The 12,897-nt window shown below is 44.4% G+C and overlaps 1 protein-coding gene across 2 annotated transcripts in view; it reads right to left on the reverse strand.

Moving 5' to 3' along the window:
- Positions 1–2,634: 2,634 nt before the first annotated feature.
- The window catches only part of SNAP25 (synaptosome associated protein 25), a 92,534-nt gene continuing 82,271 nt past the window's right edge, over positions 2,635–12,897 (reverse strand). The window contains exons 7-8 of one of the 2 annotated variants that reach the window (XM_084624670.1): positions 10,808–10,952; positions 2,635–3,942 (exon numbers count right to left, since the gene is read on the reverse strand). In XM_084624670.1, coding sequence (XP_084480796.1) covers positions 3,874–3,942; positions 10,808–10,952 — 214 coding nt within the window. In that variant the 3' untranslated portion in view covers positions 2,635–3,873. The remainder of the gene's footprint in view (positions 3,943–10,807; positions 10,953–12,897) is intronic. The other variant, XM_084624669.1, reaches the window with a different exon arrangement.

Here is a 12,897-nt window from a genome sequence, read left to right on the forward strand (position 1 = left end):
AACAAGCCAGGTCTCTGTAACTGGGAGCTGTCACAGCTCATATCCTCCAGGGTTCAATACAGAGAGGGACCTGGAATATGCGGGTTACAAATGACTCATCATTTTAGAGGAACTCGTCAGCCGTGCTTTTACAGAGCTCAACGAATGTTTGGTTAGATCTGAGTTTTGGGTCAAGATTTCAGATGAGGAGGCTGGACACCCCAGTCATCTCTGGAACCCACCAAAGCTCTGGTCGGCTCCATACCAACTCCACGTCAGAACCGCATCATTATCAGGATTTGGCCCTATAGGCTGTATACAAACTGTCAGTGAATGTGTGCGTCAGCTGTAAAATGTAAGCTATATTCCATTAACCCCGGCCTACTTGCTGATCACCAAAAGATCCTTTCCCCAAAGGGTAACTTTCTACGTGGTGCCGGTACAGAGAACATTTCTACAACATGAGGGTGGTGTGCAGAAAACGCTGCCTGGCTGTTTACTCAGCTAACATTCCCCCCCATATGTCCCTCTGTAGGGCCTTGTACTGACCTCCTCACCAGGGGTTAGTTTCAGCTGAGGCAGGACTCAGGCTCTGCGTGAAGATTTGCCTTTAGGGATTCGTGACTGGAGCATGCGTCTCAGCATTTACATGTGTGTCGAGATTCCAAGGCCAGAAGGAAGCACTGTGATCATCTGGTCTGGCCTCCTTCATAACACAGGCCAGTGAATGTCTCCAAAATAATTCCTGTTTGAACTACAGCAGATCTTTTAGAAAAAACAGTCAATCTTGATTTTAAAATTGCCTGTAATGGAGAATCCATTATTTTGGTAAGTTATTATTCTTCTCACTGTTAAATATTTACACCTTATTTCCAGTCTGATTTTGTTTAGATCAGTGGTTTTCAACCTGTAGTCTGCCCACCTTTGGGGGGTCCACAGACTATGTCTAAGATTTCCAAAGGGGTCTGCACTTCTATGTGAAAAATTTTAGGGATCCACAAATGAAAACAGGTTGAAAACTCAACCCCCAGCCGTTGCATCTTGCTATACTTTTGTTTGCTAGGCTGAAGTGCCCATTGTTAAATATTTGTTCCCCATGTAGGTACTTACAGACTGTGAGCAAGTCATCCCTTACCCATCTCTTTGTTAAGATAAATAGATTGAGCTCCTTGAGCCTACCACTATGAGGCATGTTTTCCAATCCTTTAATCACTCGGGTGGCTCGTCTCCTAACTCTTCCAGTTTATTATCATCCTTCTTGAATTGTGGGCACCAGAACTAGACACACTATTCCAGCAGTGGTCGCACCAGTGCCAAATACAGAGGTAAAATGACCTCTCTACTTCTATTTGAGATTCCTTTGTTTATGCATCCAAGGATCGCAGTAAGTCCTTTTGGCCAAAGTGTTGCACCGGGAGCTCGCGTTCAGCTTTTTATCCATCATGAACTCTTCAGAGTCACTGCTTTCCAAGATAGAGCCCCTCCTCAGCATGTAAGTAAGGCTTAAATTCTTTGTTCCTTTGCCCATGTTAAAACATATATTGTTTGCTTGCACCCAGCTTACCAAGCAATCCAGTTCGCTCTGCATGAGTGACCTGTCCTCTTCATTATTTACCATACCGCCAATTTTTGTGTCAACTGCAAACGTTATCAGTGATGGTTTTATGTTTTGACAATTTGGTCACTTATTTAGGAGGGTGCTAATAATATCAGAATGCGGGGCAAGATCTTCATGGGGTATAAATCATGTAAATGTGGATTTAGGACTCTAAATTTAGACACCAATTCTTGGAAATCTAAACCCATAGTTTTGCATATTTCCCTGAGTCTGACATAGCTCTTTAATGTTAGCATAGTCTGATCCATAATAATAATAATATTTGCCAGAAGTTTACCCTTTATCGACAGAAAGTGGGGGGAAATTATTTGCACAAACGGAATAACAACAGATACTAAAAATAAACAACTGCAAGAACACACACAGCCTGGCATTTGCTTTCTTATATGTTTTGACAGAGATCCATTTAGGCATGTGAATGAATTGTTCACTCATGTAGAGCTAACAATAATTGGACTCCCCGTAAGAAAAATACCTGGAAAAAATATGCCAAACCTATTTTTAACCATATTCATTGTCAGTAAATATTTAGCTATATTTAGTCCTTTGTTAAAGGCATTCCTACCAGGCTATACAAATGTTACAGTTACTAGGGTTCTATGAATACAGCCATATTAATAACATGAGGCCTGACCCTCAGCTGGTATCAATCAATAACATTCCATTGACTTCAGTGAAGCTACACCGGTTTATACCAGCTGGGGATCTGACCCATGTATTCTATTTTCTACCCCAGAACAGGGAGAAATTTTCATCTCAGTATTCAGCTAGCTCCCCAAAACGAGGTAATTTAAAACAATAATCACATCACAGTTTGCTCGGTGTGAACCGCTTTTGTTCGGAATAGTTCCCTGTCACTTTAATTAGCATCCCAAATGGAAATCTTTTGTTTCCAGCCCTTACATACCACTGATTTGCAAAGAGCCCTTGGACTGCATCCCTGGCTCCCTTTTCGCACGTGGGTGGAAAATAACAAGATATCACTGACACACAGGCCGACAAATGGATAATGGAAGCCTAGATTCCGAGGTCTATAATTTTTAATAATTTTTAAACTAGCTACAAAATTTCAATCACGTCACAAACTGACAGGAGACAGAAAGAATTTTCATATTACATGCGGCAATGATATTTATCTCACAGTTTATCTAAGATTTCATTCGTGTAGGTTATTTTTTATTATTATTTTTCATTAAGTCAGCTACTAAACATCTCAGCGATTTGGTGTGCATAGCCCTAGGTAAGCAACAGAGAACTGTACTGATAACAAACCACACGAGGAGAGCGAGTAGTAAGATAGAGCCTTATAAAAATTACATCTCTTTGCATCGATTCCTATGGTAGTCGTTTCCTCCAAAAGATAAGTCTTCAAAAGCAACAGACAAACCCAATATATTACACCTATTTCTTTTTGCCTTTGACATATTTTCAGCCAAAGGTTCAATTTTACTGGCAATGATGAAATGGTGAGTGCCCAAGCCATCTTTTTTTCCATAATTAAAAAAAAACGATCATGGTTAAAAACTGTATATATATCAACAAGAAAAAAGTGGCACGACTGCATACTTGCTGGTATAACACAGTCCCAATACCGAGCATGCTTTTGTTGTCATTTGTTGGTGTGCTACTGCCATGGGAAAAGTCTTGTTTAAGTAGGAGTCTAGAGGTCTAGTTATTTCTCATGCATAAATGCATAAATCACATCACTTTTTAGTGCAATGCTTGTTATAGTTACATAATTCCACATTGTCTTATCATGAAATTATAACAACAGATGACAGCAATGGAGAACAGAAGACAGTAAGTTTAAGTGATACCCAAAGACAGGAGTATGGCAGTAGCTCTGTGGAATGTCACAGTTTTACAAGAACAATACTGTATATTTAAGGGTTAACAGCACAGTTAGCATTCCAACATTGTTGTCATTCAGCAAACATCATAAAAGAAAACGAAAAGAAAGCAACCCAAAAGAGAGAGAGAGAGAATTGAAACAAACAAACAAACAAAAAAACCCAACCAAACAATCCCCCCCCCCAAACTTCAAAGTGAGCTAGAGCCATCAAATCAGCACTATGTACAACCTTTGGAAAGAAAGGTCTCTAGAAAAAAATAATTACAAGTATCATTTTTGGAAAGCTGACAGACTACACAGGACAACATTGACAATGGGGGCTGATATGTGCATGTGTGCAAACCTAGTAGGTAAATACCATGAGAAAAGCATGAAGAGACTGCCGCCTGGGACAGTGCTAAGAGGGAAAAGCACTACGTGGCATTTAACCACTGCCCAGCATCTTTGTTGCACGTTGGTTGGCTTCATCAATCCTGGTTTTGTTGGAGTCAGCCTAGGGGAAAGGAAGGAAAGAAACAACTGATTAAACAGCAGAGAGAGAACATCTGCTTTGCTAAATATGTAGTAGAGTATTTCACCTATCGGGGCCCTCTCTGCTACCTACCTCTCTGCTTCCTGATCCTGGCCAACTCAGGAAGGGGAAGCTCAGAAATACCATGGAATTGGCTGTTGAGTTTTTTGGGGCCCAGCAGGAAGACAGAGTAGATTGTAGATTGGGTCCCTTTTGACCTTAAACTGTGTGATTCTGCGACTAATAGAAATCACCTGTTGGCATGGAATTCCCACCCGAATTTGCAAGCCCAAGAGGTTTAGGTAAAGTCCGGGTGAGCATCTCACATTTCAGGTTTTTGTCTGAGCTTCCAAATGCTTGGCCACATCCCTGGCGGGTGTGAACTGACGTAGCACCATTAAAGTGAATGCTAGGAATCTGACCCAGTTTGAAATTCATCCATCAATAATTGTAACAGATGTGCTGGTTTCCCTGACCTCAGGCTTCGTTCATCTTTGCTATTATATAAGCATGTGGGATGCCACGGATCTGGGCTCTGTCCTGGCTGCACAATGATCTAAACCTTGTCCAGGCTGCCTAACAAGACTTTTGTTTTTGTTGCATTGGCAAAGCAGTGGAGAATCCATCGGGTCAGAAAGCTAGATTGTCCTCTCATATAAGCCACTGAGAAGAGGCAGGTTTCTTTTGAAAATACATCAGACTGAATCCTCAGGCCAGAGCAGAACTTGCTGCACTTGTGGTGGGAAGGGAATAGGACGCATCAGGCCACGCTTCCACCCTTCCGACAAGATCCACTGGCACAGGTGCAAATTACGGCTGCCTCGAGGCTACTCTAATTTTCACCAGCAGATAACAGCATAAATGGGAATTGAGAGAGACCAAGGATCTGGCCCATCAGTTCCACCATATGCTCTGGGGTCAGATATATACAAGGACTTACAATGCTCCCAATCCTATATTTCTCACATGTGGTCGCATCTCAAAATCCCATTGAAATCAATGGGACTGTCAGGCAGGATTAGGTCCACAAAAAGAAGCAAAAAGAAAAGATTTCTGGAGCCCCCTTGGACACTGGCTGTAAAAGAGACGCTCAGCATACTCCCCGCAACACTTTGTAGAGGGGTCTATGTGGAAGGAAAGATTCCAGGAATACAGGTTTCACCATCTTGGAGCTCACTGGAATATCATTATAAGAACAGGATTGCAATTCCTTTTGAGAAATGTAAATATCATTGGAAATAATCAGACTGGATCTTATTGAATACAGTGGGTTAAATTCATCCTTCATATAATGTCATTGTCATCCAGGGATGGATCTAGCCCAGTAATTTTGAAAATTAAACAACTCCCCTTTTTTTGGCACAGACACGTTTTTTAATTGGATCTGTGGGTTGTAGTAGCTACCCGATGTCAGCTTTGGAGACAAAGGGGCATTATCTCAACTGAAGTTGACCGGCGCAGCTATATCCAAGTGGATGTTGCTACGCCGACTGACACCAGCTGAGGATCTAGTCCCAAATGTTCTTCAGTGTTGATAGACCAATGTATTTAGGTATGGGAAGCAGGGCTGCCAGCTGGGGCTGTGTGTATTCCTGCAGGTTTCCCTGCGTGACATAATCTTTAAATCAAGGTTAATCTTTAATCCCTGGAGCCTCCAGGTCAATCCTGGAAGGCTGGCAACCCCCTGGGAAGGGTGAGAATGGCATTACTGCTCTGTTAGCATTCATTTCAAATGAGCAATTGTCCATTTCATTTTATTAGCTCGGTATTGTCTCAGTGTTGCTTTTCATGATGACTATCCTGGTAGCAGTACGGGGACACGTTTCTGTCATTTCAAGGTCTGGTCTTGCGCTCATGGGCGTCAATGGGAGTTTTGTCCGTCATTTGTGTGGCCGGAGAAGTGGGACCTGGGTTTATAAAGATTTCTGTATAGAACAAAACCTGGTGGAAAAATTGGTGATGCAGTCTGAAATAGTGGGTCTTCCTGGAGCCTTTTTCTAGCTCATTCCCAGGTACAAACACTCTGGAGAAGAGAACTTTTACCTCGCCTGAACAAACCACCCTCCCCCCGTTATGATTCTCCTGGGCAGAGGATAGAGCAATGGGTCTACTATCCACTAGCTGGCTGGCTGTCCTTGGGCAAGTCACTCCCTTTCTCTGTGCTCAGTTTTCAGAGCTGCAAAATGGGGCTACAGCTAATCCAGCGAGCTAGATGAAAAGGCACTGAATAAGAGTGAGGTAGTGTTATTTTACCTCTTCTGTAAAGCATTATATCAGAGCTAGGTATTGTTTTTGTTTCTGCACCCTTGATAAAGTTGAGCCATTAATATTAGACTCGTCACCATTAAAATTTTTAGCCTTTGTAAGCTGATAATAACACAGTTGTATTCCTTATATGTTATAGGTTAGAGAATGCCATGAATACTCAATAACATTAATGCCTTACTCAGGCAATTGTGAAGGTTTTAATGGAGAATACGGTACCTATCTTTTTGGAAAATGCATTAGTATTTCTGTGGTTTGTCTTTGTTTGTTAGCATCTACTGCTGTCTCCAATTTTCTGTGGCATATAAAATACGTTTCACTGAATTTGAGAGGTAAGTACGGTTATCCCCTTTTTACAGGTGGGGAAACTTAGGCACAGAGCGGCACAATGACTTGCCCAGACATGGGCCTTTCCAGTTCTTTTTAAAAGTGGCCAAATGGATAGGCTGATCATCTTTTCTTTAGCGTTTGCTGCCTTGTGTCCCATAATTGATTTGAAAGGCTACGAAGAAAGATATTTTTAGTACAGTAATGAATGCAGCGCTACTTTGTTTTATCTGTGGGCCAGCCCCTCCGCAAGTGTAAATCTGCATAGGTCCTTTCATTTCACTGGAGCTTTTGTACTGGATGCGGATTTGGCCCCAGGTATCTCTGGATATCTGTGTTTGTTCATGACAAATGGTGCCTCTGTTAGAATGCTGGAAGACCATGAACAGTTTTCCATTAAGTAACAGGAACAATGCTGGGGCAAGGTTATATTTCGTTGAAGATGAAGGCATGACAGTCTACTTGAAAATGGTAAAGGCCATGGGTGGCCATTGAACTCAGTGGGAGTCTTACAGTTGACCTCAATGGGACCAGAGGTAGGCCAAAGCAGAGCACTTTTGAAAACCCTGCCCCATATTTATGGCTCATTGTCACACAAAGTCCTCTGGAGAATGTGTCAAATCTCCAGGTTGTTCCTGAGTTTTTATATCTGGATTTCTGACTTAAGAGAGGGAAAGAACAAAGGCTTTTCTTTACCACTCTCTGTAACTGGATAGGTCAGTCAAGAGCTCAGTCCTCTGAGGTAGCTCCAGGTTGTTCATAGATCCATCTTAAGTTCAGTGCCATATAAGCACCCAGAGCTGGCATTGCTGTGAACCTCTGTTTTTACAGAGAGTGGCAGCAGAGGGATTTTTAATTACTCCAAGTGATTCAGACTGCAGTTTCCTATCTCCTCTGAATGACAGCACCTTCAGCAACACAGTGCCCATATCACTAGGACAGACCATTAGTCCATTACTGACTCATGGGGAAGAGTCCTCCCTACTGAATTACCATCACCACTACTAGGAGCACCCGGGTTTTCCCTTGGAGTTGACCTGATCCAGCTTTGCTGGCCTTAAATCTCATAGCTTGAAGTAATGTCAGTAGGGTTAGAGGGAATGATATCGGTACTGTTCCTTGGTTGTTTTCATGAGCCAAGGACTTGGTCAATATAAGGATCCGTTATTTTCCTCTTGATCTGGAGTAGGGGGTTAACATGATACATTTGTGTGATGCATGTACCCTGGTGAGCTGGGTGGTGGCATATTTTGCTGTGTTGCAGGTGTTTGGTTAGAATGAAGGAACACACTATGGATGGGAAATGGCCTCTAGTGACAATACTGTTTAAGGAAGGATGTAGGGAATTTACACAGAGCTTGGTGCACAGTGAACACTGCCTCATTTTACCGTTTCAAAAATATGAAGCTTGCTCTGTGAGCATAGTGTGCAGATCCACTATTCAGAAGCACACAAGTCAGCGTTTTCAGACAAATGCTGAGAAGCCAAGAATCCTGCCAAGTCAGTGCTCTACCTCTGGCTAGATTTAAACATCTGTGTTAGACTACAACATAGCTTCTTAAACTCTGTACAGTGTTGTGTACCTAGCTATGTAAGAGGTTTGCATAGAGGGCCATTCTTCAGCTGGTATAAATCTGTGTAGGTGAAATAACACCTGAACTACATCCATTTATACCAGCTAAAGATCTGGCCCACAGGGCTTTACCTACACGAAGTGCCTAGTCTATGTTTTCAACATCAGTCAAGATGTTTTTTAAGCAAGAACTGGATCCAGCCCAGCAACGGGATATTCCTAGCTAGTATTCAGTGCATCGTTACGTCCCATAGGCACAAATGCCACACACCAGTATTTCATCTGTGTTAAATCACCTACTGGTAAGGCTGTGTCATGCTACTGTTGGCGGCTAGCATGTGCTTCTGCACTTCATCTAAAAAAGCACTTGTGTGCTACGCCTCCCATTTCCGAGACAGATATGACCCATGCCGTGCAATACTGCGATCCCTTCTCCTATCACAGATAGGCAACTTTCATTCAACATTGAGCTGAATATTAGCAATCTCATAACGCCCCATATCAGGTTTCCTCACTCCAGAAGTGTGATGTTTTACAGGTGGTGCCGTGAGAATGGTCATGCCTTTCTCAGTGTGTCCCAGCTCCTTTTCTTTATAAAGTTTAGATTGCTGGTCTGAAGAAAATGTGCCCTGACTCACCCTGATGTCTAACAGCTGCTGTCATCAAACCACGAGGCCCTTCATTCATTGCTTCATGGGCTTGCAATCTGACAAGGAACGTCACAAAGTGCTACATGTCCCCGAGTGTCAGGGTGCAGGAACAGTTTGCATCGTGGGGGTGCTGAGAGCCATTGAACCAAACTGTCAACCCTGTATTTAATGGAAACCACTTCAAGCCAAGGGGTGCGGGAGCACCCCTAGTTCTAGCACCTATGCCTGAGTGTGCGTACGTTTTGCATTGGGCTCTCTGATTTAGTCAGTGGAAAAGTACATGTAGCCTATTGGCCCCCCATATGAGGAGGCTCAATAGTGCAAGTTATTCTGGCGTAGGTCAGCATTAACTCCTTGGGCCAGATCCTCAGCTAGTGTAAATCTCCATTGAAGTCAACACAGCCACAGCAATTTATACCGCCGCGGTTCTGCCCCCTTATTTTCCTTTCAGTTCCTTTCGGGAGATCTGCCAATACAAAGGTAGGAACTGTGTGGCTCTTCAGATATGGGGCTGCTAATGGATTCTTAGTTAAGCATGGAAGTTGCTGTCAGCTCTTTGAATGTAAAAAGAGACCCAAATTCCAAAGATCTGCAATACAGGTCTGGTGTTGGAATGGTGGCCCTGACTTTTTAGCAAGCAGGGTTTTAATAGTGATTTCAAATGGAATATTTATTATTTGTATTGTCGTAGCACCCAGAAGCCCCAATCAGGGAGCAGGGGCCCTTGTGTGCCAGGCACTGTGTACCATGAAAAGACAGTCCCTGCCTCAAAGAATTAACAATCTCAGGTTCGGATGAGATGTATGGGTGCCATCACCATGCTAAGATGAGGCCCCAGTCTCCTTTATGGGAGTTATTCCCATGAAGGAAGATGGGGATTCTAGGTCTTTCATGGAGTTTCCTTCTAATTCTTCCATTGGAAGGGGGGGGGGAATTTAATCTCCCCTACCCTGGAAGTGCCAGAGGGTTCAGCCTTCACTGCCCCCCCCCCCGCCCTCCCCCCAGCCAAATCTGCAGATCTCTGAGGACTTTTGCATTGCAATGCACCCTCCTCCTCCAATCCCCAAGCTCCTGCAGGAGCCATATTGAGCAATGCTGTGTCCCAGCTGCTGCTGCCATAGCACAGAAGGGCCAGCAGCACAAGTTACTGGAGACCCTTCAGCACCATGCCCTGCTTGGTCCTAAGGATTTTTTGGGGGGGGGCGAGGGAGGGGGGAAATCTGGCAGAGATCTGCCAGCTCCCAGGCCCAGCTCCCTCTTCCCAGAGCCAAAAAAATGGTCTCTGCAGAGTAACTTAGACGAAGGTTTCTAACCATCAGAGGAGTGAAGTTCTGGAACAGCCTTCCAAGGGAAACAGTGGGGGCAAAAGACCTATCTGGCTTCAAGATTAAACTTGATAAGTTTATGGAGGAGATGGTATGATGGGATAACATGATTTTGGCAATTAACTAATCTTTAAATATTCATGGTAAATAGGCCCAGTGGCCTGTGATGGGATGTTAGATGGGGTGGGATCTGAGTTACTACAAAGAATTCTTTCCTGGGTTTCTGGCTGGTGAATCTTGCCCATATGCTCAGGGTTCAGCTGATTGCCATAAATGGGATCGGGAAGGAATTTTCCTCCAGGGCAGATTGGAAGAGGCCCTGGGGAATTTTCACCTTCCTCTGTAGCATGGGGCACGGGTCACTTGCTGGAGGATTCTCTGCACCTTGAAGTCTTTAAACCATGATTTGAGAACTTCAATAGCTCAGACATAGGTGAGAGGTTTATCGCAGGAGTGGTAGGTGAAATTCTGTGGCCTGCATTGTGCAGGAGGTCAGACTAGATGATCATAATGGTCCCTTCTGACCTTAATATCTATGAATCTATAAGGGTCTTTGTGGGTTGGAGGTGGGGAATTGGCAGGATGCTGCAGGCGAAGGCTTGCAGAGAGGGCTGGGGGCATTCCATCTGGCACTGCCTGCTGGGCAAAGTGACTTGTTAGGATTAGTATGGAAAAGTTGTTAGTCCAAGAGGCAAATCAGCCCTCACCTTCTCCATGATCCTGTCAATTTGGCGGTTCTGTGTGTCAATCTCATTACCCATATCCAGGGCCATGTGACGGAGATTTCCAATGATGCCGCTGACTTGCTCAAGGTTTTCGTCCATTTCGCCTTCTCGGTCATCATTTGTTACCCTGTGAGGGAACACACAATTCTTTTGAGTGGAGATGGACTCAGCCAGTCTGGGTACATATGCAGCTATCCAGCGGCCCTTGTTCATTCAACCCTGCCAGGTACTACCCATCCCTACATCTCCCTTCACTTTGGAGCTATTCAACCTTCCTCTGGGCCATTCACCATCAACCATGCTCATCCTGCCACTGCCGGAAGTACTGACAGATTAAGTCTGGGCTGTCACTACCAGCAGTGTTATCTTTAGTGGTGGTTCTTCTGAGCATTGCTACTCTTGAACTTGAGGTTTTGCCTATGAGTGAACAGGATATTTGGGAGCTACCTGTGGGCTGCTGAGCAAGGAGATCCCATCTACCTGCTTTGAGTTACCTATGCCTAACTCATGAATAAAGTGCTGATCTGGCAGATTTGAGACTAATCAAAACACGACGGAGGAACAGTCTCATGTCTGAAACTTTTGGCTTAAATGATGAATTTTTAAGTAATTAAAAAAAAAACAAGGGCATCAATTTCTCTTGGATTCATCTGCTTCAGTATAAATTCCCTGTTGCCCCCATTAATCCCATCTGGAGTTTGCAGTTTAAAGAGAAAATTCTAGCTGGTGGCGAGCAGACCCTGCAAAAGAACTTAAAAGCCGTTAAGTCTTGAATTATGCATCAGCTCTAATAGTTGGCCAGTTATGCAGGGAGTTACTGGTCGGTGATTCAAACACTGGAAAAAGCTTGGCCCGCTTGGAAAGTCACTGCTTTTCACCATCTCCTGTGTTTCTTACAAAAGGTGGCAGATGGATAACCCTGAAGGCAGATGTCTTCTGTTTATCCGCAGAACAAATAGAACAGCAGCGTAAGCTTCCCCTGTGATATTCCACCACTGCGCCACATACCTGACCTGGAGGGGCTGCCCTCTAGGGGTGAAAAGGTACATGGCAGTCTCGGTGTACTTAAATGGCAGCTGGATCCCACTGTGGTCAGCATCATAGAATCATAGAATATCAGGGTTGGAAGGGACCTCAGGAGGTCATCTAGTCCAACCCCCCTGCTCAAAGCAGGACCAACCCCAACTAAATCATCCCAGCCAAGGCTTTGTCAAGCCGGGCCTTAAAAACCAATAAGGATGGAGATTCCACCTGTCCCACATCCTCCAGTCCCATCACAGTACACACATCTCCCTTCATCACAGCATCCAAAAAGTGAGTGGTTAGTAGTTAACAGAAGAATATTTACCTATTAATCCAGTTACCTCAGTCTTCATAGAGCAAAGCTTTGCATACTGGTAGGCCATTCTGTGGAGCAGCTGGCATTATGAACTTGACTGATAGCATTGACACCTACATATCAGTTTTATAGACACTGTAATCAATATTTACTTACCGCTGTCTCCTTAGCTAAAAGAGAAGGTTAGCAGGTGGGAAGCCAAGTCAGCACACTTTCCTGGTACCAGTGGATTTCATTTCAGCACCACATACCCAGAGGTGGCCACTACATGGCAATATTTACCTGCAGTTAATGCACCACAGCATCCTGGATACTGCACCTTGGCCCCGGTTCAGCAAGGAGCCTCAGGATGCACATAACTTGAAGCTTTGGGTAGTTCCACAGAAGACAACGGCACCACCCATGTGCTTTAAGTTATGCACTCGCTTGAGGGCCTTGTTGAGTGGGAGCCTGCACAGCTATTCATTTAGGAAACATCTCCATCGCATGCAGGGTGAGCCTTCCACCACAGGCTGACAGACTGGGGCTGGTGCGGCCCCCGGTCCCACCCTAAAGCTAGCTGTGCAGGTGTTTCACTGTGGGCTCTGGAGCCTAGGGAGGGGCACGGACATCAGAGCCCATGCTCCGGACTCTGGCCCAAGCCACCACTTCACAGTGCTGTCTACACAGCCATTCTTGCAGCACTAGTGTGAGCGCTGCTAGCCCAAGCCTGTCCACCCAGGCTGGGAGGTTG

The sequence above is a fragment of the Lepidochelys olivacea genome, assembly GCF_965140295.1.
Source record: "Lepidochelys olivacea isolate rLepOli2 genome assembly, chromosome: 3".
Classification (NCBI taxonomy): domain Eukaryota; kingdom Metazoa; phylum Chordata; order Testudines; family Cheloniidae; genus Lepidochelys; species Lepidochelys olivacea.